The sequence below is a fragment of the Chamaea fasciata genome, unplaced genomic scaffold, assembly GCF_029207755.1.
Source record: "Chamaea fasciata isolate MVZ Bird 193981 ecotype frontalis unplaced genomic scaffold, bChaFas1.0.hap1 SCAF_14, whole genome shotgun sequence".
Taxonomy (NCBI): Eukaryota; Metazoa; Chordata; class Aves; order Passeriformes; family Sylviidae; genus Chamaea; species Chamaea fasciata.
In genome coordinates this window covers 12430112-12454910 of record NW_027094099.1, presented here as the reverse complement: position 1 = coordinate 12454910, position 24799 = coordinate 12430112, and the positions used below count along the sequence as shown (strand labels likewise).

General features: G+C 45.4%; 1 protein-coding gene across 3 annotated transcripts; it reads left to right on the top strand.

The window, feature by feature from the left end:
• Positions 1-6996: 6996 nt before the first annotated feature.
• Positions 6997-19134, top strand: MINAR1 (membrane integral NOTCH2 associated receptor 1). 3 transcript variants are annotated; one of them, XM_066196446.1, is made up of 3 exons: positions 6997-9913; positions 11396-11650; positions 15231-19134. In XM_066196446.1, the coding sequence occupies exons 1-3, from the start codon at positions 7604-7606 to the stop codon at positions 15426-15428; spliced, it is 2763 nt and encodes a 920-aa protein (XP_066052543.1). In that variant the 5' UTR covers positions 6997-7603; the 3' UTR covers positions 15429-19134. The 3 variants fall into 3 exon arrangements, with proteins under 3 accessions (XP_066052543.1, XP_066052545.1, XP_066052544.1); XM_066196448.1 differs by lacking the exon at positions 15231-19134 and having other exon boundaries at positions 11538-11617; XM_066196447.1 differs by lacking the exon at positions 15231-19134 and having other exon boundaries at positions 11356-11523.
• Positions 19135-24799: the final 5665 nt, after the last annotated feature.

The window sequence follows — 24799 nt, the reverse complement described above, 5'->3', positions numbered from 1 at the left end:
TGTTAACTCACTATAGGGAAGTCCACCTCAAAACCGTGTTCCTAAGTGCCACATCTACACGTCTTTTAGGTACCCCCAGGGATGGTGACCCCACCAGTTCCCTGGGCAGTCTGTTCCAGCCTTCACCTCTCAGCGAAGGAGTATTTCCTAATATCCCACCTCAGCCTCCCTTGGTGCAACTTGGGGCCGTTTCCTCTTGCCCTGTCGCTTGTTACCTGAGAGAAGAGACCGACCCTTACCAGTCTACAAGCTTCTTTCAGGGAGTTGTAAAGAGCGATAAAGTCACCCTCTCCTCGCCTTTTCTGCAGGCTGAACACCCCCAGCTCCAGCAGCCGCTCCTCCTCAGACTGCTGCTCTCCACGTTCCCGACTGGGAAGAGTCGGGCTCCCTTCCCGCCGGGCATCCCCTTTCCTGCCCGCCTTTGCCCCGAGCGCGGTCCCCATGCGGGCTCTGTCCCCATGCGGGCGCTGTCCCCAAGCGGGCGCTGTCCCCATGCGGGCGCTGCCCCCTGCCCGGACAGCGGGGCTGGCGGTGCGCGGGGAGCCGAGCGCTGTCTCCAGCTCCGACGAGCGCTGGGACTCACACTAATAGTAAAACAATAGGGATAATGGTTTAGGGAAGCGGAGTCTCGGCCCTCCCGCCGCTCCCCGTCCCTGCGGAGCCGGGGCCGGCGCTGCCGCAGCGCCCGGGGCCGGCCGGGGCAGCCCTGCCGCGGCTGCGGGCCGGGGGGCGGTGCGGGGAGGCTCGGCTTGTGTAGCCCCCTCCCTCCTTCTCTCCTCCTTCTTTCCCCTCTCTCCTCCCCTCCCTCCCCTCTCTCCCTCCTCCCATGCCAACCTGCTGCCGCCTTTGTCAGCGCAGCCCGGCGCTATGGCATCCTGCTGGGGCTTCAGACTCGGGCTCTTCCTCCTCCTCCTCCTCCTCCTCCTGGCCGGGAAGCGGCTGCTGCAGCGGCAGATCCAGCCGTGACGGCCGCGCTCCCCGCGCCAGAGGCAGGCGGAGCCCGCAGGTGAGCCCCAGGTGCGGGAGGGGTGGGCTGGCTGGGGGAAAAGGGCGCCCAGGACAAAGCCCCCACGCTCTCCAGACCCAGGGATGCTCTGGGCACCCGGGAGTGCCGGGGAGAGGGGTCAGCACCGGCTCCCCCTCGGGACTGGGAGAAGGAGGAGTAAGTGCAGGTAAGAGACCCCCTCAGCCCCTGTGGTCCCCACCGGTGCCCCGGGCTCCTGCCTCTTTGTTAAGCTCTGTAGGAAAGGGGATCGTGAAACTCCGTCTGGGACTTTGGCAGCTCCACTTCAGTCCCGCACATCTGGATCTGTCTTGAGAGGAGCAAGTGGGTGACCCCTGGGCTAAGCCCCGGGGACCCCAAACCCCAAACGGAGTCCGAAGGGATGGCGATCAGGGAAGCTGGACCCACCAGGGCAAGGGAGCAGTCAGGTCTGGAGCGGCCATGAGATTGTTACAGGTTTGCTGTGCAAAAATCTAGGTTGCCCAGAGACGGGATAAATGGCTCATACCTGATTCAATTAGACTTTTTTTGTGTCTGTCTGTTAGTGTTTTTAATGATGTCTCCTTATACAAAAAAAATCGGGTAAAAACGTGGTTTGGATATGTTCTAATAATGTATCGGGAGGACTGTATTTGTGTATGTCTGTATGGGCCAAGAGTTGGCAAAGAATAACCAAGAGTATATGATGCAGTAATAATTCAAGTAATTTATTTCAGAGTTTTAGTATGATTGTTTGCACTTTCACAGATGGTAGAGATACCTTAACCTGGATTGCATAACTGAACCATGCAAATAATCAGCCTAATGTTACTGTGCAAGAAAAATCAATGGCAGACCCTGTTCGACTTGAGGAGTGAGGGTCCACTGCTTTTATCCACAAGTTCCCTAATAATTTATGCGCTCAGATCCTTTAAAAACCGCTGAATTCTGGGATGTTGGGGAAACTGAATTGTTGTGCAGAGTCTTTTTACAGCAGAGCCTGTCTCTGTTAAGGAGCTGGGTTTGTAAAGCGCGGTTTTCCAGGACTCATTCACACCAGATGAGAACCAGAAAATAGCAACTTCTTGCAGTGCTATTCCCAGCGACCCCCGGTGAACCTCGGAGGAGGCTGGCAGTGGGATGATGCCCGGGAGGGCGCAGAGTGTGCATCCTTCCCGTGCACGACAGCAGAGAGCCGCTGGCTAGAGCGGGTGCACAGGCACCGTGAGCTCCCGGCATGCGGGTGTTCGTCCCCTGAGGCTCTGAAGGAGTGAATAAAAACCACACCGGCGAGGCAGGAAGCCAGCACCCACCTCCTACCTCTGCCCAGGGACTGAGCCCACCCTGCTCCTGCGCAGCCGAGGAGACAGTCCGGAGGAGACAGTCCGGAGGAGACAGCCCGTGTCAGCCTGGTCAGGAGGACTTTTCAATGAAAGGTGGAGAAGAGCAGTTGCCATTGCAAGGGCAGGGCTCCGAAGTGCATGCTTTAGTTTTCTTTTTAACGAGCAGCAGAAGGCTGGAGGGAGGAGGAATAAGGTGTGCGGAAACGGGCATTGTTTCCCCGAGTACCAGCTCCCGTGTCTGTGTGCAGTGGAAGCCAGATGGGGCTCGAGGTCCCCGTTTCTTCATGAGAAATTTCTCAATGTTTTAACAGAGAAATGGATTTATGAATGTGGGAGAAAACAAAAACTGAATTCCATCTCGATGGGTTACATTTCATGTGAGGCAAGCGTTGCCTGCCTTGCTTTATAGTATCTGGTGTTGGGAAGAGAGGCTGAATGATTTATGAGCTCAAGTTAATAGTAAAACAGCATATCACTGGCTCTGTATTAATGTTCTGCCGCGCTGAAGTAGCTGGCTCTTTCTGAGGGAATTTATGCAAGGATCACTTGCTGTCTGCCGTTGCCGTAGTGGCATTCTGGGGTGGTCTGTCAGTCACCGTGGGGGGAACAAAATAAGGATGCTGTTTCCCTCTTGGCTGGCAAATCAAAGGGAGAGGGGAAACGATGACCCCAGCAGCCACATCTGTGCGTTAGCTGCACCTGCTGTGGATAGTCGGAGATGGGGAGAGCAAATGTCAGTGGTACAAAGAACAGGGAAAGGAAATGAAGGAGGAAATAAGAGAGGAAGATAACGTGGTCTGTCTGCCAGTGGCCATGATTCAGACTCATGCAGGGCACCTTGCCACCCTACAGCTGCTCAGGGAAGTCGAGTGGTGGGACTGTCTCTAGAATCCTGTGCTGGGGTTTATCTGCCCCAATGTGTGCTGCTCATAGACCATTTGCCAGGGCAGGGTTTGGGCTGAAGGAGTCACAGGAAAGCAGCCAGGGCAACTGGGAAGCAGTACTAATTTCATGAATTCCTGTGGATGGCAAATTTATAGGGTAGTCAGGAGATGAGGGGACCACCCCCACCCCACTGCTGATTTGGGAGGTGGTGAGGATGGGAAGTGCATTCTTTTCTGCTACAAAGCAAGAAGCATGAAAGAATCTGCAGGTTTCCCTGGTCTAGAGAACCACAGGGGAGAGGTTTCATGGAGGTTTAGTTCCTAAAGACACCAGAAAATAGAACAGTATATTCCCTTTGTGCAGCAGAAAGTTCCACTGGGGATGGAGGTTGCAATGGTAATATTCTTGGACTTCTCCTCAAGAGGCTGAGACGATGGGTTAGTGGTAAGATGAGAGCTCAGTTCATTGCTCCTGGTGCAGGGCAAGAAGGCATCGATTTGTGGTGAGTCTGGAGCTCATCTGTGTGCAAGGAGAGCCAGCCCCCATCGACTGGCTGTGCAATATGATGCTCTGCAAGTCCATGCTGGGATATAATTGTGCTATTAGAGCAGCAAATGTCAAATCTCGGGAAGCTGAGTCAAAGCAACCCTTCTAGTGTTAATATAACAAAATCATTAAGGATGAAATGTTAAGTGGCTCCTTTGGTCAGAGATGGTCTTGGTGAAGATAAATAAGCCAGATCCTATCCCTTTGTCTGGGGAGCTCCATGACCAAGGTCTGTTTGAGGGGGGGTTTGGAGGGTGTGTGTGGCTGCTGGCAGGGACAGTAAGGCACGAGGACCTTGGTGGAATTGAGGCCATTGAGGAGACCCTGTGCTGCTGCTCTTGCTGTGGGTACTGCCATTCGCTTTGTTGCTTTTGACTGATTCGTGACCCTGTACCCTCTTTTAAAGGCCTTCCTGTGCTTATTCAGAGCTCTGCATTTCTGTGCCATGTCTAGCTCTATTCTGGTCCTGCTTTGAGAGATCCTGAATGAACGTGGACATAATGGCTGAGATGGTGCATGGCCAAGTGCTTGGCACCCGGGCTGTGGCAGCTCCTGGGGCGGCCTGCCAAGAAGCACCTGTCTTTGTCGCAGGCTGTTAGGAGGCTTGACAAGAGACAGAGGAGCTTAATGTGCCACTAAAAATTTTGGCACCAGGTTTTCCAATCCCTGAACCAAGAAACAGGATTCCAAGGCCCTTATATATTATCCTTACAGGGTAGTACATCCTGTTCTTCACAGCCCCAGTCTGTTGATGCTCCACTAGCAGCAATGTTTCTGATGCTCCAGCACAAGGGAGCACTGATTTCCATGCTCAGGCTGAAGCCCAGAGATACCTTTCACACCTAAAATGCTCTCACACCAAAAAGCTGTTTGTGAACAGCCAAGAGGTGAAGAGGAAATTATTCCAGCTCCTAGCTAGCTTTCTTTTCCTCAAGGCCTACCTCTGAGTTTGCAGCCTTCCTTTCCAATTTCCACCTCGCATAGCTGAGTCTCAGTTGAATGAACTGGCTGAATTCCCACCTGAGCAGGTTCAGCTCTCTCCTGGTCACACTTCCCTCAAAGCCTCTGTCACCTCCCTGACCTCTCCCTGCTTTATAGCTGACTGCCACCTGCCAGGCTTAGGTCTGGAAGCACAGGGGCAGGACTGAGCCAGCCCAGCCTAGCTGAGCTCTCCTGCTTTGGGTCTGTGCTTCAGTGCCTCTGCCTTACTGCTTGTGTATGGATTGGGGTCCCCGAAACAGCACAACAAGGTTCCTTGTTGGTACTGAGTAGAAGCAACATGAGATAGGGGGTAGGCAGCAGGGCTTCCACTCGACTTACTGAACTTGTCATCACTTAGCAGCTTTGCAAATCCGACTGCACTTGAGTTTTACCAGATTCATACTGTTTAGAAACCTGAATTGAAGATAAAACCTCTGATGATGCTAAGAACGGTTTGGTACAAAGCAAAAATTTTCAAGAAGCTGTAGCTAGGATAGCCTCACTGGGTTGAGAGAGTAAAGACAGGAAGATGGGGAACAAAATGGGTTGACCCTTTTCAAAAATACATCAGCACAAACTGGCTACTTGGGTGTTGGGGAGAAGGCAGACTGCTGGCAGGCCAGAGCAAGGTGTGCATCAGGCTGTGAAAATGTATATCCAGGTGAGGAGCTGCAAGAATCTGTGAATTTACAAATAGGGGGAGATAGTTGCTTTTTCTGTTATTCAGCCTGGAGGTGACAAAAAGACATATTTTCACTCCTGTCCCAAGTGGCAGATTTATAACATGCAGAAAATTGACTTGCAATGCCAGTCCCCTGGCAGCTGGGAATGTCTCTGAGCTCCACATGTGAAGTTTATTCTGTGAGGACTTGGTAGTCTTAGTGGTAACTAGCAGAGTTTGGACCTAGGGTGGGAGCATCATTAGTGGTGACATGTCAGAGAAAAACAAAGGCAGTCTGTGAAAGAGGCTGTGCCTCCAAGCACACACTGCTGAGAGTGAAAGGATACCAGCACCCTCCTGCAGCCTTTTGCATTACTTCTTGGAGCTGAGCACAGAAGAGTAAAACAGTTTTTCTCTTTTGTCAGCTGGCAGAAGAGTTGTGCTGGTATGCATAATACAGGAGCTTTAAAAGCAAACATGCACGCAGTGGAGGTGTTGGAAAATCCCTGTAGCCATTGCTTTCTGAGAGTCGTGTTTACAATCACACAAATATTTTCACATTGCTGCTGCTCAGCTCCTGATCACACACAGTAGAAAGATGTTATTTAAATAATCAACTGAGTTCATATGGAGACTTATTTTGTATTCTTTTGGGTAACTATTTGTTATGAAAACTGAAGTACTCTGGCTTCTGACACTGATAACAATCCCTGATGTGTAATGTTAGGGCAGGAGATGAAACAGCAGCCCTGGATTCTGGAGTGGTGCTCAGGAGTCCTGAGGTTTTTGACCAGAAGGTGCCTTTTATGATGAGTAATAATAAATTGTTGCAATGTTGACTTCAGTGCTTTGCCATTTGGGTGGATATTCTGCACTTGATGGAGGAGAGGCCAGTTCCAGGGATCATCTAAGGTGGGAGTGAATGGGAGAAGATAACATACCTTTTTTGGGAAACAGAGAAGATTTTTGTCATTCCTATCAGTAAGAATAACAAAGATAGTGACCAAACTTAGCAATTGGCAGACTGCATCATCCTGTGCTCTGTCTTTCCTAGCAGCCAACAGCAGAGACACCAACAAGGAAATCACAATAGATGGATGAAAAATCATCAACATCCTTTCCTAATCCATAATAGCTAAAGGTTGGTTTCAATTCTGAAAGTGCAGGGGTTTATATTCCACCCAAGATGTTTGCTAGTGTTAGCTGTCCTTGTTCAAGCTGTTCCTGTTATCCACATAAATGTGAAGCTTTTGCTCTTCACCTCTGCCCTGTCATTTCAGGATGGTGAATGGAAATGCACTCCTAGGCTTCACTGGGAGCACATCACTGAAGAGGATGTTCTCTGTCCTTGATATTTCTCTGTCTTCAAATCCATCCTGACTGGCAGCCAGCCCTCTCGTATTTGCTGGATTGGTTTCAAGCTTCAGTAGGATGTTTTTTTTTAACTCCTTCTGTCCTTTGCTAAATTTTTGACTTAAGAGCTGAAACAGGGCTCCCACAAATTTTCACATGGGACCTGGCAACTTTTCCATTCCAGAATCTTATACTTAAGAAAAGGTATTTCTGGGAAAAATGTCAAAGTATCCAAAGGAGATAATTTAGAGTAGAGGAGAAAATAATGGTTTAAAGTAAGCAAGATGGTAATTATATTCTCAGATAACTTCTAAATACATGTCAGAAGTTTATTGTCAGAAAATCTTCCTCAGGGGCATTTACATTCAGATATGAAAACATGTCATGGTGCAGTAGATTGGCCCTGGTTAGGTTAGGACTGGAATTATTGCAGACAATTTGATGCTCAAACTGTGCTTTGAACCTCTTATAAGTTGGTAAGAAATTCTGTGACAGTCCCATAGAAAGCAGGCTGGGATTGTCTATCTGCCATTAGTTCAGCCTCTCCAAATCTTCTGCTATTTATTCACTTGGTTGCTTTAGTAGACATTGGCATAAAGGAGCCTTCTTGGAAAAAACCCCTGTATCCATTTAAGTATTGATTTATTGGATGCTAGGATTGCAGCCTGAAGTTCAGAACATGAAGATGAGTTATAAAAGCAAGCTCTGGATGGCATGGTTAGGGAGTCAGGTCCCATCTCTGTCTGAGTTGCAAGGCCCTGGGTATTCTCTGTGGGTGACTTACAATCTTTTTTGTGTTGCTGTAGAAGCAGAACACGGTTTCCAGGCTGAACAGCAAAGTACGCTCCAGCCATGGAGTCCAACCAGGAATCCTCACTCTTCCTGGTGAAGATACTGGAGGAGCTGGACACGAAGCAGAATACTGTTTCTTACCAGGATCTCTGCAAGTCCCTGTGTGCAAGGTTTGATTTATCCCAGTTGGCCAAGCTCAGAAGCGTGCTGTTTTACACTGCTTGCCTGGATCCTAATTTCCCAGCGACTTTGTTCAAAGACAAAATGAGATGCACTGTAAACAATCAGCAATCAAAGAAAATCATGGTTGCAGCAGATATAGTAACAATATTCAACCTCATACAAATGAACGGGGGAGTGGCCAAGGAGAAGCTTCCAGTTGCAAGGCACAAAGTGAAGAAGAAAGAGTCCTTTGAGTCCTGCAGGTCTGACACAGAGATCTGCAATATGGCAGACTGTGTGCCTGACTGTGTGCCCAACTGTGAGCTCAATGACCAGGACTTTAACCGAGGCTTTCCAGTCAGAAGGTCTTCAAAATGCAGAAAGATGGACTGCAAAGACTGCCAGCAGTTTGTCCCCTCTTCAGAGCCCAACTTCTTGCTTGGTGTCAATAAGGACATGAAGGGCCGGGCTGCCTCTCTGGACAGGCTGCAGGCGCTGGCGTCCTACTCCATCGCCACTTCCCCGCCGTGTGAGATGCAGAGTACGTACTTCCCCATGAACATTGAAAATGAATCTATTTCAGACCAGGATTCCTTGCCTATAAGTGCAGGCATAAAAGAAACTTTCATTTCAAATGATGAGCCGTTCATGATGCAGTCATGTGTCCAGAAAAGAAATATATTCAAAGAAGATTTCCATAATCTGATTACAATATCTCCCAACTTAATACCATCCAGCAAAACACCAGAAGATGGACACAGAGAGCCTCAGAACAGGAAAGAAAGCTCCAAGCAGACTTTCTTCAACCACAGCTTTGAAATGCCATACAGCAGCCAGTACTTGAATCCAATTTATTCTCCTATACCGGACAAAAGGCGAGTGAAGCATGAAAGTTTAGATGATCTTCAAGCTTCAACATATTTTGGCCCAACTACTGTTCTTGGACCACAGGAAACCAAAAAGTGGACTGGAAAGCCAACTAAGCAAACTGCCTGGCCAGCTAAAAGCTGGAGTTTAAATACTGAGGAGGTCCCTGACTTTGAACGCTCATTTTTTAATAGGAAGCAGTCTGAAGAGAAACCACGATACCAGAGTTCGAGCAACCCATCTCCAAACTTTCCTTCAGTTGACAGGCATCAGTCCTACCTAAATGCAAAGGATCAGCAACCAATTATACAGGCAAACTATGCTGTGAAATCCAATGGACATAAACCCAAGGAAATTCCTTCCATTCTAGATGTGGAGAAACACGAGCCAGTCAAAAAGTTTAAGGATAAAAGCATTAACTGTACTTCTGTCCAGATCTTAAGCATTGACAGGACCATGAGTGTTGGGACACAAACGGAGCAGCAGGTTCTGGACCACAAGAAATGCAAGGATTTGTGTGCAGCAGGCCAGGCCAAGTACAGTGAGAGGCACTCTCTGAAGCAGTCAGATGATGATTCTGAAATCGTGAGTGATGACATCAGTGACATTTTCCGGTTTTTGGATGACATGAGCATCAGTGGGTCCACGGGAGTGATGCAGTCCTCATGCTACAACAGTACTGGGTCCTTGTCTCAGGTGCATAAATCAGACTGTGACAGCTCACCTGAGCACAACTTGACTAAGATCTCCAATGGGAGTGCCTGTAACAAACTGGATAAAGTGGTCAGGGCGGATGTCAGTAATGCAGATGATGAACTGAAAACCAGTGTCTGCAAATTAGTCTTGAGGATTGGTGAAATAGAGAAGAAACTGGAATCTCTCTCAGGTGTCCGAGAAGAAATCTCTCAAGTCCTGGGAAAATTAAGCAAGCTGGATCAAAAAATCCAGCAGCCAGAGAAGGTCAGTGTACAAATAGATCTCAACTCTTTGACAAGCGATGCCGCATCAGATGAGAGCAACTCCCCACAGATATTTCAATGCCACAATACTCCTCATGGAGGCAAGCTGGAGAATAATCCAGAATGGTGCTGTTCTGATGCCAGTGGAAGTAATAGTGAGAGCCTTCGAGTAAAAGCCTTAAAAAAAAGTTTGTTTACGAGGCGATCATCAAGATCATTAACAGAAGAAAACAGTGCAACCGAATCCAAAATAGCAAGTATTTCAAACTCTCCCCGAGACTGGAGAGCTATTACTTACACCAACCAAGTTGGCATTTCAGAGGAGGAGAGGAAAGAGAGAGATGGAGGAGAAAATAAGGACTGGCACAGGAAATCTAAAGAGGTAATTTCAACTTTAACTCACATAACAAATGCTTAAAAATAATGTGGTTATGAATGTCTTCCATAGTCATCACAAGCCTCGGGGTATGACAATGCTTTGCCCTGCCATGTTTTGCCTGCCTTTATTGTTATCGTAATTGAGTGATTTTGTATCTGTAGGTTCTTGCTTGGCAGCTGCAAAATGGCCAAGTTGCTTCTTAAAAGCTTTGCTTTTTTGCAAAGGAGGGTGGTAATGTGGGTGACATCTTGGGAAGGTGATGGTATTTTTCATCATCTGTAGTAACATAAGGAGGCCCAGTAACTATCTTGGTGAAAAGGGTGTGAGGAAAATTGAAATTCTGTACTGATTGTTTTAGAAGGGATATTTTATAATTGAATTGTGATGGCTTTTATCAGAGAAGTATGCACATATTTAAAAGCCAACAAAATACATTCATGGATTCAAATCCCTCAAGGAAAAAAACCCTTGTATGTGTACCATGGGATGCTCATTGTAGTTATGTTGTCTCCATCTAACTTTCATGGTCATTTAAATGAGTCTTAAGCCTCCTGTTCTGGAACTGCAGTGTAGCTGTGCTCTTGGTTTGGCTGGGCAGAAAAACTCTGCCCATCCTCCCAGCAGCTTCCCTGTCCCACCTTCACTGACCCCATGGATGTCCTGGCTGCCCTTGTGCAGGGCTCTGGGTGCTGCTCTGTTGAAACTGCATGGGGTGGGTGCTTGTTTCTGTTTGGGGAGGGGAGAGGGTCCTTCAGCCCCTTGTCAGTTGTGACCACATGACAGGCATGCTGTGCCTTCTTACAACAGGGCATGAGGGCAGAGAAGGGTTGAGAAAAGAGAGGAAGAGGTTTGATGGAAACAAGTGTGGTTGGGTGAACAAGAAACCACAAAGCATGGGTTATTGCTAGACTGCAGAGGGGGAAGAAGGCCATCCTTAGCCCAGACCTTGGCTTTTCTGTACATTGCTTTGCTTAGGATGATTTTGAGGGTCCCTTCCAGACTCCTTCCAGACAGACTCCTGTCAGCCTGTGGCTGACACTGGATGGTACCATGGGTGCTGCAGTGTCAGGATGGGGGCATCCCTCAAGAATACTTCATGTTAGGATTTGATCTGGAAACAGAAACCTGGAAGCCTGCTTGTGTCTCTCAGCTTTTGCAGATTAGCTGGGCTTCTCTGGATGCCAGGGCCATTTTCAGAATAGTTTTTTGATCTCTAAACACCACAAACCCTAAATTTCTTCTGCTGCATGAGCATTGTGCTTGTGTTATAGTGAAAATGGAGTTGTGCCTGTAAAATACCCCAATACCTCTTTGTTTTGTTTGTGAGAAGAAGGTGGGCAAATGGATGAAGGCCATCCAAAACCTTTATCCTAGCTGATCTATTTTTTATCATATGGTGCTTCTGAATGGCATATCTCTGTCTTTTGTGTTTAACTCCCTCATAGTCTTGTTTTTTCTCTCAAATTCTTTTAAAACCTATTGCAGGCAGACAGGCAATACGAAATCCCACAGCCACATAGACTCTCTAAACAGCCAAAAGACGCTTTCTTGATTGAACAAGTCTTTAGTCCTCATCCCTACCCTGCATCACTCAAGTCACACATGAAAAGCAACCCTCTCTACACAGACATGAGGTTGACAGAGCTGGCTGAAGTGAAACGTGCCCAGCCATCATGGACCATAGAGGAGTACACGAGGAATTCGGGGGATAAAGGCAAGATTGCAGCCTTGGATCTACAAGTGAGTCTCGTTTGTTTAATCTGAATGGCTTGATTGCAAGTGGATGTTGTCAGAATATACATTTAAGAAGGGATTTGGATAGTTTAGGGAAGAAGTGTGGATTGTTGAGCCTCTAATCTTGCTGATCCCTATCTATCCTGGCCAGGGACCATGAAGAATGTGAATGTTTCATTGCTGAATGGTGATCCTTGACAAGTTGATGGTCCCAGCTTATTCTGCAATGGAGAGATGTCTCCCAATCCATTGTGGCTTTAGTAGCTCTAAAGTAGAGTTGGGGAATAAGGGAGTGCAGAGGTGAACTGGTCCCTAACTGCAGCAAGGAAGAATGGTGCAGCAGCTGGCACTGCTGCCTTTTCCTCTGTCTTTGTTCTCTCTGAATTATTCACAGGGAATTGCTGTGTTAGGGTTGGGTTTTCTTCCGTTTTACTAGGAACACAAGACATCAAATACTTGTAGAAGATGTTCAATACCACAACTGGTTTTAAAATACTTCACTGTTGAGGCTTTGAAGTGGCTGTTGGAAACCAGCCAGGCAACTAATGGTGTGTCTAGTTTGCATTTTAGTTCAGCTCGTAAGTGTGCAGGCTCTTGTGCAACAAGCAGAGGAGACAAATTCAAATTTTGCATTTACATTTTCCCAACATGAAATCACAGATCTGACATAAAATGAGCACCCACATTGGATACCCTGAGTAGTCTGATAAACACAACACATCTTTTAGGAAGGAAGATATCTGAGCAGAGGTTTAAAGAGGAAACCTGAAGAATGAAATCCAAAATGGATAAAGACCAAAGAAATGTTGCATTTCTTGGTCTCGAAACCCAAAATGTGTCACACGATGAAATCCACACTGATGTGCAAATAACTGTGTATCATCTATATGCAGTTTGACAGTAGTGCATATAGATGCACTACTACATTCTACATTTTGACAGTAGAATGTAGGACCAGTGAGGGGGTCTGGTGCTGACCTCAGGCATTTTGGGTTCTGTGGGCAGAAGTCTGTGGAGCGCAGCTCTGCTCAAGGAGGGAGTCTGCTTGTCTGCACAGCTTGCCTGCCAGGGAAGGTGGCCTGGAAGAGTCTGAGACTTTGCTGCTCCACGGCAGCCCTCAATGGCTCAGTGCTGAGGTACCTAAAGCCCGCTCCAAAACCATCAGACTAATCCCTAGGAAAGCATCAGGATGCTGTGCCTCAGGACCCCGAGCTGGCTGATTTGGATTTGAAACCATCACCCAAACAGTGCTGTAGTGCAAATCCCATGAGTGTTTGTGCAGGAACTTGTATACAACAAATTCACCTCCTTTCTCAGCTCATGCCAACTTCCCTGTCCTCACCAGCCCCTGCTCCTTGCTGTGGCTCAAATGCGCTCAGAGAAACCAAGCAGCATAGGGACCAGGCTGCATCTTGCCTCAGCTCCCTGCTGCTTTTTGGGTCTTAAAAGCTTTAGAGGGCTTACTAAATTCCTAATGCTGATATTGCAGGCTGTATGCTAGAGTAGGAATAGGCTGGAAGAAGTTCCTCTGCAGAAGGCAGCCACAAAACATCACTTACCTGCTGTGTGAGGCAATAAGGGAGGTGATATTTGGGAGCAAAGCCCTTCTGGGAGAAGTGTTCTCCATCTGCTCCTTGTTGGGCTGTTTTGTTCTCTGTAAGCAGCTCTGCATGACTGTGAGCAAACCAGAGAAATCGGCTTATTGCCATCATTTATCTTTAGGATAAAGGTGATAGAAGTTTACTGGTTTGATTCTCTCCCTCCAAAAAGACTGTCAGAATTGCATCTACCCTGCAAAGCTCATGTCTAGACTTTATAATGGAGCTTACTGACAGACTTAAAAAATAGACACAGACTGATGAGTGTTTTTTTTCTTTTTCCCAGTGATTAAGTTTATTAGAACTGAAAGTAAATACATTATGCCTTAATGAACATTCCTACGTCTGGCAATGAAATGGGAAAGGAAGCTGATTAACAGTAATGGGCCTTTTCAATAATGCATCTTCCTTCTGAAGTAGTTAAAAGGTCAATGCCAAGGCAGACAGGTCCAAAACTGCAATTTCCTTGAAGCATAGTATGCCTATCTTTGGAGGTTTTCTACCTTTGTTCACTTAAAATTTCTCCTGGAGCCTGACAAATCCCCTGGGTTTTTCTCCAAAAAAAGAAATTGCAAAACTAGTCAGGCCCCAAGCTTGTCCCAGGTGTGGGCTCTGTGTGAGATTCATTGCTTTGGTCTGTGTATGATGGTCCACTGGGAGGAAACAGAATCAGGCTGTTTTCTGATGCCTTTAGAGATGAGATTGCTGCCTTTTTTCACAAGGCTGAAACAGGTCATTCAAAGCCCTAAAGATACAATCACAGGTGCAGCTGATGTCCTCTGTTTCAGCATCCTAACACTATCATAGAGGTGTCCATTAAATTATCATAAAACCATTGCTCAATTTTCATTGTTTATTTCTGAGATAGCTATAAAATATTGTCTTCTAGTAGCTCTTTACATAAAACAAATGCTGTTCTCAGGCAAAGGGAAGTTTCAGCCAGTAGCTCATGGCCACAAAATCTGAATTAGTCAATTAAAGGCTTACTCAAATCCTTCTCAAGTCGGCTGGAGTTTCTTTGCAGGGTCCAACAAGCTTTGGATCAGGACTGTTACAAGCACAGAAATGGTGTGTATTAGGGTATTCTCACTGTAATATTTTTATATGTAATCTTCATTTTTTAAAAAAGAAATAGGCTCTTGGAACCTCAGATAAAGGAGACAGCTCTGGGGAAATGCTGTCATTTTTCAAAATATTCTTTTTGCTTTATTCCTTTCTGCTGATAAGTAAGTTCAATATAATGCATAGTGTTTGGGTTTCCCAGTTTCCTCCCTAATTTCTTATAACACACAGGTAAAAGGAGAAAAAACAAGCAAGGTTAAAATGGAAAGCTTTAAGAGCTCATAAATGCTTAGGAATAAAAAGCTGTAAGACATGAAAAATAAGTAATTCAGATGGAAATACTGATAAAGTTCTGCAGGTGGCCTGTGTCCCCAGGCAGTGCCATTCCAGAGGAGGGGTCTGTAAATTTCCCCTGCAGCAGGACTGGGTGCTGGATGGGCTGGGTAATCATGCGCTGCAAGCAAGTCATGGTGCCAAAATTAGGGTTAGCTTTATAAAATGTAGTGCATGAGGAGCATATATTAAGAACCTTTCCCATCAGCTGAGTTTTAATAATTTAAAAATTATTAACAGTAACAGGCCAGCACTTGCTGACACCTCTGCTGTCAAGCAGATTAAAGAGATCTTATTTAAATGCCATCCAAGATGACGAAGTTTCCGGTAAATCAGAGGTACCTGAGGGATTTTGGAGCAGAATCTTACTCTTGCAGGAGTCTATTTTTTGCGGTATTTTGTTACCACTTTCATCAGCTTTATGGAATTGGGACCAGGAGATGAAGGGGTGTTGAGAAGTGGCAATAACCCACTTTATTCTGACAGCAGATCCAGGTGCAGCTGGAAGGCCTCCAGGCACATCTGCTTTGTTCACTTATTTTATTAACGGCAGGCCCCAGACAATTAACAGCCTTTTCCTTTTAATTTTTTAGGCTCAAGAATCTTTAAATCCAAACAACTTAGAGTACTGGATGGAAGACATTTACACTCCTGGCTACGACTCCTTGTTGAAACGGAAAGAAGCCGAGTTCAGGAGGGCAAAGGTTTGCAAGATCGCCGCCCTGATCGCGGCGGCTGCTTGTACGGTTATCCTGGTCATCGTGGTTCCCATTTGCACCATGAAATCCTGAGCCTGGGCACACACCTGGGAGCCCCAGCCACGTGTGTCTCGGATAGCCCACGCTGTGTGTCAGATAGCTGCTGGCAAAACTGTAAGGAATGCACTAAGGAACGATGTTCTGAGGATATCTCGGTGGAGGATGCTGTAAAGGAAGGCAGGATGCAGAACAGCTAGAGATACATTTTTGGAAAAGTCCTATTTTAAATAACAGACTGTGTGGTGGAGCTAATGGGAACTTGGTTCGATTTTTATGCATTTTTAAAAGTGCAATATTTTTTTTTCCTAAAGAAATGGTATAATGTTTTACAGAATCAGAGACTGATGAGAATCCAGGCAAAAGAGGAAGGTTGTCTGAGCTATGTTGCATTTAAAGGAGGTGCGGGTACACGGAGGTAGCACTGTATAGAAGGGAATGTTCTATATGCATTACATCAGGGAGCTAGGGAGGTCTTAACAGCTCTCTACAGTGTAGAAAACTCTGAATGTATTGTATTCATTTTATAGTATTTATGTATTTCATGATCATTTGTTCGAAAGCAGACTGTGTAGCTGTGAACAGAGTTCATTCCTGTGTTCAGATTAAAAAGGGCTCTTTGTATTAGGTCTTGCCCTAAGACCCACTCTATCTTCACTGAGTACTTAGTTAGGTGCAATGTGCTGCAGACCAAAAAGATTATGTTTTAAAGCAATCACAAGAGGTTTTAGTTACTTCTGTCAAATAACATTTGCATAGAGCTGGCAAACTTGCCTTGCCAAAAGGGTATTTACCTCTGCAGACAGTGAAATTGTCTCAATTTCACTCCTGCCAGCAAGCAAAGCTGGCAAATCAAAGCAACACTCTGTTAAAGTTCTTGGAAATGTAATCTGAACAGTTACAACTTTTTTTTTTTTTCCCACAAAGTCTTTGTGCCTTTTTTTAGACTGTAGGTTAAACAGAACTGTTTAATTTTTTGCTGTTTTAAGCCCATAACATAAATCACAGCATAATGGGTACTAATGGAGCTCCTTTTCCCACAAGTTTTCTATACAGTTCCCAGTGCTCCTCAAGCAGCAGGGCTGGTGGTTACTGAGCACTTATATTAAGGGCACAATTTCTCAGCACTGGTAGAAACTTGCTGCTGATGCAATGCATTCAGCACAGAGAGATCTTTTGCTTCCCTCTTGCTAATGTACTTAAGGATGACGGTTGAATCTACAGGGCAGCAAGCAGTCTGTATCCCATGGGAAATTCCATTTGATGCTTTATCCCAAATGCAAATAGCAGGTTCAATGGAATTCTCAAGCTAGGGCAGAAATTGTCTGTCATGGTTAGTGAAAGCAAAAACCCAGACAGTATTACTCTTCTGCCAAGTATAGAAAAAAAAAAAGTATTTTCAGGAAATAATGTGATCTTACTGGTCCTCCAAGGGAAAGGAGATTCTTTTAGTGAATGTTCTTCATGTAGGGTAATTTGGTTTCTTCAGAAGCAGCCTCCCTACACCATGACACAGCCGCTAAGAAAGCACTGGATGCTCCTTCCTCTGGCTCTCTGGGATGTGCTGCACTCACTGTCTGTTTCTGACTGGTTTAAAAAAAGTATTGAGGGAAGGGTGTGTGGGAGGTGAAGGCTTTGTTGTGACTTTAGATGTGTGTCAGTTCTTTCCTGCAGTTGGAGAGCTGTTTATGTGCTGCTCACGTGCTGTGCTTTATTTAGGGATAGGTGATTCCTGAGACTGTTGATCTATCAGAAAAATAAATGTAAGCACAGGGTTGGATGTCCCATCAGCAAATAGAGAACAAGAATAGGCCCACAGACAAAATCTGTGCCTGCCTGGCCTGAATCCTGACCCAAATTCCGTGACTTTGGCCCATTCTTAATACTAAGATAATTTCTCTTTCCTCCCAGATGCTGCAGGATGGAGTCACAGCAGGGAGGGAGCAATTCACACTGTCTATTTTAGGCTGCCTTTGGTTGTGGTGTGATTCAGAGCACCTGAGTGCAGGAGCTCAGGATCCGTACATAGTAAATATAGGCAGGTAGAGAAACCTCTGGGGACGAGTCAGAGCTGCCAGCAAGATATCTAATATTAGACATGTGAAAAACACTCTGGAGGACACTGCTCTGCAGTTTACCTCATGCACAATTTAGTTTGATTGTATATGTAGAAAAACCTATTCCTGGTTTCAGGTGATGTCAGAAATCCCTCTGACACCCCTCCTTGGCTGTTGGACAGAGCAATGTGGCTCTGTGGGGGCACAGTGTCAATCCCACATCTGCCCACACCAGCAGTGACAAGACCCTTGGAGGGGCAGGATGAGTGGGGACAGACCCTCTGCATTCTCCAACCCCTCTTGCACTACCCCGAATGGTCTGACCCTGCTGCCCCCAGCCCCAAAACAGCAGCACTTTCACCAGGGCATCACAGTAATCTGACTTCAGAAAATATCAACTTAAGGGGAGGTAGGAGATGGGTATGGGAGGTGTTACTGATCACAGGGCTTGTCTGTGCAACTCATCCAGCTGGCACCAGATGAGTCTTTGCATTAGAGAGCCCAAAATTCTGGGGAGGCTTTCCAGGTTATAGAGCTGTGGGTGATGTGAAGCTGGCCCAACCCAAGCACTCAGCATCCCAAACATCCATGCTGCTTCATAATTTATTGAGGTGCTTTTGCCCATCCTTACTTTGCACAAGCAGCCAGTGGCACCCACTCCATCGGTCAGTGGTCTCCTCACACACCAGGCTGTGGTTTGTCATGGATTCCCTTCTGGGGCTCAGTTCAGCTCCTGCTGTCCCTGGGAGCATTTCCGTGGTGCCAGGAGCCTGAGGGGAGAGCAGAGCTTGACTCCCTGCTCCACAAACACCTCTGTGAGCAGCTGCCTTGCCGCCTCCTCCACTCCCTGGCTGCCTCTGGCAGCTCCTTAGCACCACTGGGATGTGCATCCTGAGCCTTTCCCAGTGGGATTTGCATCTGGCACAGAGCTCTTCTTAAAATAGGCAAGGAGACGAAGCCATGGGATGCTGCTGCTGGAGGAGAGCAGCCAGGGAGGGAGGAAGCCTGCACAGAGTGTACAAACTAGGGGAAATCCTGACATATTAACCTGAAAGAATATTGTGATCCACCTTGTGAACCAGTTACCAACTAGAATACACTGTATACTATATGATAGACTTTTGTACAAAAAAAAAAAAGAAACTAAAGCTATAGGTACATTGTAATCCTTGGTGTGATTGAAAAAGTGTCCTAGATTGTATTACTTAATTAAAATTATGATGAGCATATTGAACTGTTTTTCGTATTTATGCCTTATAAACTTGATATATTACACATGATAAAATGAAACTGCAAGAAATGTAAGAAAAGATACTCTATTTTGGGGGCAAATTCCATTTTGCTTTTCCTATAAAAAAAGAGTGCTGCTTTAAATGAGCTTAATAAATCATATGTGCAGAAGAGCAAGACTAGGATATGTCCCCAAATGACTTTTTAGGATTTTTTTTTTTAAATGAGGTTTTGGTTAATGTACTATGTAATAATTTTATTTTATAATGTTACTGTACAATGTTGCCTTTTGGTTCATTTAAATATAACACCAAATAAACTTGAAAATTACAGTGTCCTAAGTTTTAATGAAACAGTTATAATAATTTATTACTCCATTGCTTTTCCTGTTGTTTTTTTTCCCAGGGACATCAAGATAGCCATGGGATGTGAGTGTCTCAGTGTTAGATAACTAAGCAGCCTATCTAGTTCTTGGCAGAATTGCTAATGGATTTCTAACTTGTGAAATAATAAGATGGCAGAAGATAATGAAAAATGAGTTTGTTTGGTTTATTTTAAAAGCTCCTTTGCATCACATTGTTGGGGCTTCTGGAAGATTAGCTCTTGACACTAATCGTATTTCATTTTATAGGTTATTTCATGGCTGAGTTTTGTCATATCAACTGTTTCAACAAGGTCATGACTAATATTTTGGTACCTGTTTAACTTATATATTTATGCAACCACTGGCCCTTTTATGTCAGTACTATAGATAAGTGTTTATAATCACCTGTGAACAGGCAGTCAGTTTGCCTAGGGTCCCTCTATGAATTTAATTTGCTGCTTGTGAGTTGTTAATTGCAAAATCAGGTTGTCTTAAAATTCCAGGTGTTGAAACACAGGTAGAGCTGAGCCTACCACTGTCAGAAGTTACAGAGGGCAGCTGTGGAAGAGGACGCATAAACAAAGAGCAATGACACGAAAACACAGTAATGTGAGATCCTGATTCCTCCTCTCTGCTGCACAAACACCTTCAATGCATTGCTTTAGCAGTTCTGGTCAGGATGGGGAATGCTGAGTGCTCTCTGCAGGGCCAGACCACCAGCTCCAACCTTGGGTGCTCATATGTTGTGAGTCAGGCTGCAAACCACCACAGGTCCCCACGGAGGGATTGTCAATCACAATTTGGTGTTGGTTTCAGTTTTGGAGATAGTTTTGCGTTGATTTGCACCGATGGTTTATCATGGGTTTGCATCAGTTTCAGGTTTTTCTCTTGTACCCATCAAGTCCAGAGGCTTACAAGTAGGAGTGCCCTTTCGATTTTTACATTGCAGAATGAATCCAGGAGCAGGAACATTCATAAAAATGCTAAGTGGGACCAGGCTCAAGCCAAAAACTCCTAAACACTCTGGCACAGCATTCCTCAGTCATGAAGCTGCATATATTGGATATATAGATCTCATCTGGGTCATCGCTGTGCTGGAAGATGGAGCAGCTGCCAGGTTTCTGTCTGCTGGATGGAGTCACTGAGTCTCAAGGTAGAAGAAAGCTCCTACACACAATGTTGTGTTGGCAACCAAGACCCAGCCCCATGAGTTCAGTGCTGTGTCATAGCAATTGAATCTCCTGGTTGAAAAAAATCTTTGATTTCAGATTGAGCTCTGGTGAATGGCTCTGCCCGTTGCACAAACAAGGCACAAGCAGAATATTGGATCTCAGGGCCATATACTTCCTTTTGGGGAGCTCCTGTGTTTCCAGCCAATTGCATCTGCAAACAGGAGAAGGGAAAGTAGGCAGCGCCCTGTCTGTAGCAGGGTGCTCCTGTTGAGAGGAAAGGTCAGTTGTGTTGGTGTGCAATTTGGGAAAATTCAAGCACCCGGGGAAGTAATTGTGGAGATGAGGTAATTTTATTAATTTCATTTTTTCCTTGCTGTCTTTTCAGGAAAGAACATTCTGTCTTGTGGAGTCCTGCTCTGCTAGTGGTTCTCCAGCAAACTTGGCTACTTTGGATGACTTCTGAGACACTGGATCACTTGATATCTTGCAGGCTGTAACCTAAAATCTACAATGCTCACTTAGATACTGGAACAAAATCTTCAAACAAGGAAGAAGTGGGCTTTCAGCAGCCAAACTCCTCCCATGAGTAAGTTCCCTATGATTTTATTTACATTCTTCAACACAGTTCAAACTATGTGCAGGGGGGCTTGAAGCTCTTCCAGAAACAACAGTACATCCATACCTTCCCAACAGCAACAGACTGAGATTTTCAAGGGACACCAGATCATGGTCTTGGATGAGCCCAGCACAAGAAAGCAGCTCTGCTTGGACTCTGCATAGCACCACAAGGCACTGCTGGTCCTGGTGGGGCAGCAGGGGATGGTGGGGAGATGAGCAAAGCTCATTCTATAAGGCATAACACAGTACAGGATTGAGGAGATGGTGGGTGTCTGGAGACATGGTCGCTGCTGAGGCTTGAGGTCTTTAAAAATGAAAGAGCATTGTGGCAGCAATTACCTGTCCCTAGTCCTGCTCCTCCCTGCCCTCCTGCACTCTGGACCTGTGGATTTTGGGATATTCCTCTGAGGCACTAAGCAGATCTCTGGACACACAGTGAAGGCTCAGATCTTGCCTTTTCTCAAAGTTTACTAGATTTCCTCAGAAAAAAAAAAAAAGAAGAAGAAAAAAAAAATTTTCTGCCAGGCATTGATGCTTTGGTCTCAGCTAAAGAAAAAATCCCGAGGTCTGTGATCACCTTGTCCCACTAGAGAAGCTGACACCACTAAGGGAATGTGACCTGGCCCCTCTTCTCACCACCCCCAAAACATCATGAAACAGCCCGGGAAATGGCAGGACTACAAAACAAGTCCCATTTGCTTTCACACTGAGCTTTGTGGAAGCCACATTTTCTGCCAGTCTCTGCAACCAGAGGGCTCAAAACTGATTTCATTTATAAAGGATGGAAATATATGGGTGAACTCCTTGGGTAGGAACACGAAGTTCTGATTGCTGGTTCTTTAAGGAAAATGGAAAATCCTGCTATTCACAGCAGAACTGCTCTGTTTTCCCTGCTCATTTTGAGTCTGTATGCAGTATGCTGTCTGGATGTTGTTCCCCAGCACGAGGTGGGGCTTCAGCCTGTGTCCACAGCAGCAGGTGTCCCCCTGGAAGAAGGGGAAAAGAGGGAATTATGTCCAGTAAAAGAGGGACTAGAGAAATGGTAATTATTTTGTCTGTCCCTGGAAATTATGTGGAATCTGCTCCTTTTTGAAAAGCTTTGCTGTAAACTCTGCTCTAGTGACAGACATATCTCTGCATTGAAAAATCCTCCTGATCTGCGGTCCTGCCAGGCTGCCACCTTTCCAACAATAACAGAGGTTTGTGTTGTGCAGTGTGTTTTTCCTCATGTAATGTTGGGGGGGGGGGGGGGGGGAGAGGAGAGAACCAAGGAAGCTGAGTCATTTATCTTCTTTGCTTGTCTTGGTAATGAAATATTGCTGTTGAACTTCACCCTGCTTTTCCTGTTACTATTTTTTTTTTTGCAATGGTTACCATTTAAGAGGCTCAGAAAATTGCATTAGTAAAATTTATGACTGTGTAGCAAATATGTGCATGTGCATTAATTCTGTTCAAGGCCAATACCTTGTAGCTGCAAAATTAATGTTATGGTGCAGTTTCTAAGTATGGCTAATGGCTGTTCAATAAAGCAGGGTTTGTGTTTTGCTCACCTTACAGCTTTTAATTCCTTGAAACAGCCCTGCCTTGAAGAGTTTGCCAGGTAAAGTTAAAAAATGGTACATGCAACACAAATATGTATTTTTATACATTTTTGTTTCTGCAATTAAGCTTTGAAAATTTTGGCCTAGTGAGTTGGTTGGGTTGGGTTTCTGCTGTTTTGCATGGCTTTTAGTTCCAGGTTTCCAAAGCAGATGTCTATGAATGCAGTGCATTAAAAATGGGCCTATTAACCATGATTCTGCTCTGGAGAGTCTGAACTGTATGTTAGTGTTAATCTGAGGGTTACACCTCGTGCTTTTTTGGAGTCAGAGAACAATAACTGTTCAGTAAATGATAAATTAATGGACATAACTTGCATTTAAACTTTCATCTTCTTGCTACGTAAAAAAGGCACTTTTTGCAAGAGGAGCAAATTAGTGTTTGCAGCCTTTTTACTGGTTTAAAGATAGCTGCTAATCTGGTATTCAAGGTTGGAGACATAACATAAGACAAATGACCCATGGCAAGGGCTTGCTCATGTGATAGTTCAAGAAAAGAGGTTGAAGAAATATTTTCAGGATGCTGAGGCAGGAACTTAGATGGTGTTGGACAGCATATGTTTATTTCTTCAAAGCTTTGTCTGACAGCCAGAAGAAAGCTCAGTGCTCATGATCTTGAGTGATAGCCAGATGTTTGGGATGTGGTATGTGCAAGATCACTGCTGTTAGAGGTAAAAAGCTGATCCTTTGGGACTCAAAAGTGTAAAGTGTTGAGAAGTACTGGAGCTCTAGGGCAGGCAAATGTCTGGGTATGTCCAAGTCACACTAAGCATGAGCCCACTGGTCCCAAAAGTGGCTCCAAGCACAACAGACCCTGGGCTTGTGTCTGCCAATCACTTGGCAAAGTGATCAGTGGCAGCAGCCTGCAAATATCTGATGGAGGACAAAAATATCCATGTACATTGTTGTAGCCTCTAGGAACAAGAGCCATTGGAGGGAGTGGGATACAGTGGCACTTTTTTCCCTCTGCTGGAAGATGTGAGCTGCCAAAAGTAAGGCATCTGTGGGGTGGAAAAAGCAGTGCTGTGGGAAAGATAATGTCATGTGAAAGCACTCAAGGCAGTACTGTACACCTTCCATGTTTCGGGACTAGTTGCTTGATCTCTGTGGTCTTTAGTTTTGTGCCAGTTACTCATTGCAAACTGTCTCTCTTCAGGCATTTGTTTGGAATAGAGCTTGTCCCTTGCTGTGGGGTTGTGAGATGCCCAGGAAAAGAGGGGCCAAACAGGGGCTGAGAAATCTTACAAGCCCCACCTTTGATGCTTATGATGGCACCGCCAGTATCATAAATAGTTACAGCCAGATCAGTCATCAGATTTTTAACCCTGGTGGTAATCAGCGATACGACACCAGGGAGGTGCTTGGCTCAGTTTGTCAAAGTGTTTTGGTATTGTGAGAATGATGAATGTCACTGGGAAAGCTTCTTGGGGAGGATAACATGAGAGAGAAAAGCAGGGGAAGCATGATGCCCTGCTGGGAGCATGGGGAGCATGGAGACAGTGGGATTAGTGCTGCAGAAGACGGGCAGACAGCGAGCATCTGCTCTGGGCCACCAGGATCAGAGCACAGCAGGACTGAGAAATTCTTGGACCAGTTATCAAGGAATTAGGAAACTCCAGGATACTGTACTCATGGGGGATTTTTACTACCCAGACATCTGCTGGGTAAGAAATGCAGCTAATCACAGTGATAATGTACAACCCTAATTCACTATAAATTCTCTCCCATATGTTTAGAATTGTATTTACAGTAGGAAGTGAGGGAGAGTTATTCATGAATCAAGGTGAAGTGAATTGCTGGTGCGGAGTCAGCCATGTATTGTGGGAAATAACGTGTGACAGACTTGAAGAGCATCCTTCTGAAAGCATGGCTGTATTTCAGGTGTTTTAAGTAAAGAAAAAAAAAAAGAAAGAAAAGAAAAAAAGTTCATGTAATTACTGATTACTTTAAAAGGTGCCAATTGAACTACTCATTTCTCCATAACCTTTGCTGCCCTTGAAGCACAAGTTCAGGAGTGGAGTTGACGAAGAATTATCCTCCAGATGAAATACACCTCCTCAGATCCAATTCTGCTGATGAGGAGGTGGAAAAGGGTTAAGAAAAAAATAAGAAAGGAACCATGGTACTGGTTGCTTAGCTCACCAGTAGCACATGAAAGGATGCTGTTTTATTGATATACTTCTATGGCCTTTCTCCTGTTGCAGGCAATAATTTTGCCCTCTAACTCACCATGGACCCAGAAGAGCAATGTGAGCTCAAATATATCTGATATTGAGGGGGGAAGGAGGTGGCTCAGCTGCCGGAGTTCAGGGCTGAGCACAGTTAGTTACCGATGAATTACGGTGCCTTTTCCTGCCGCTCAGCAATC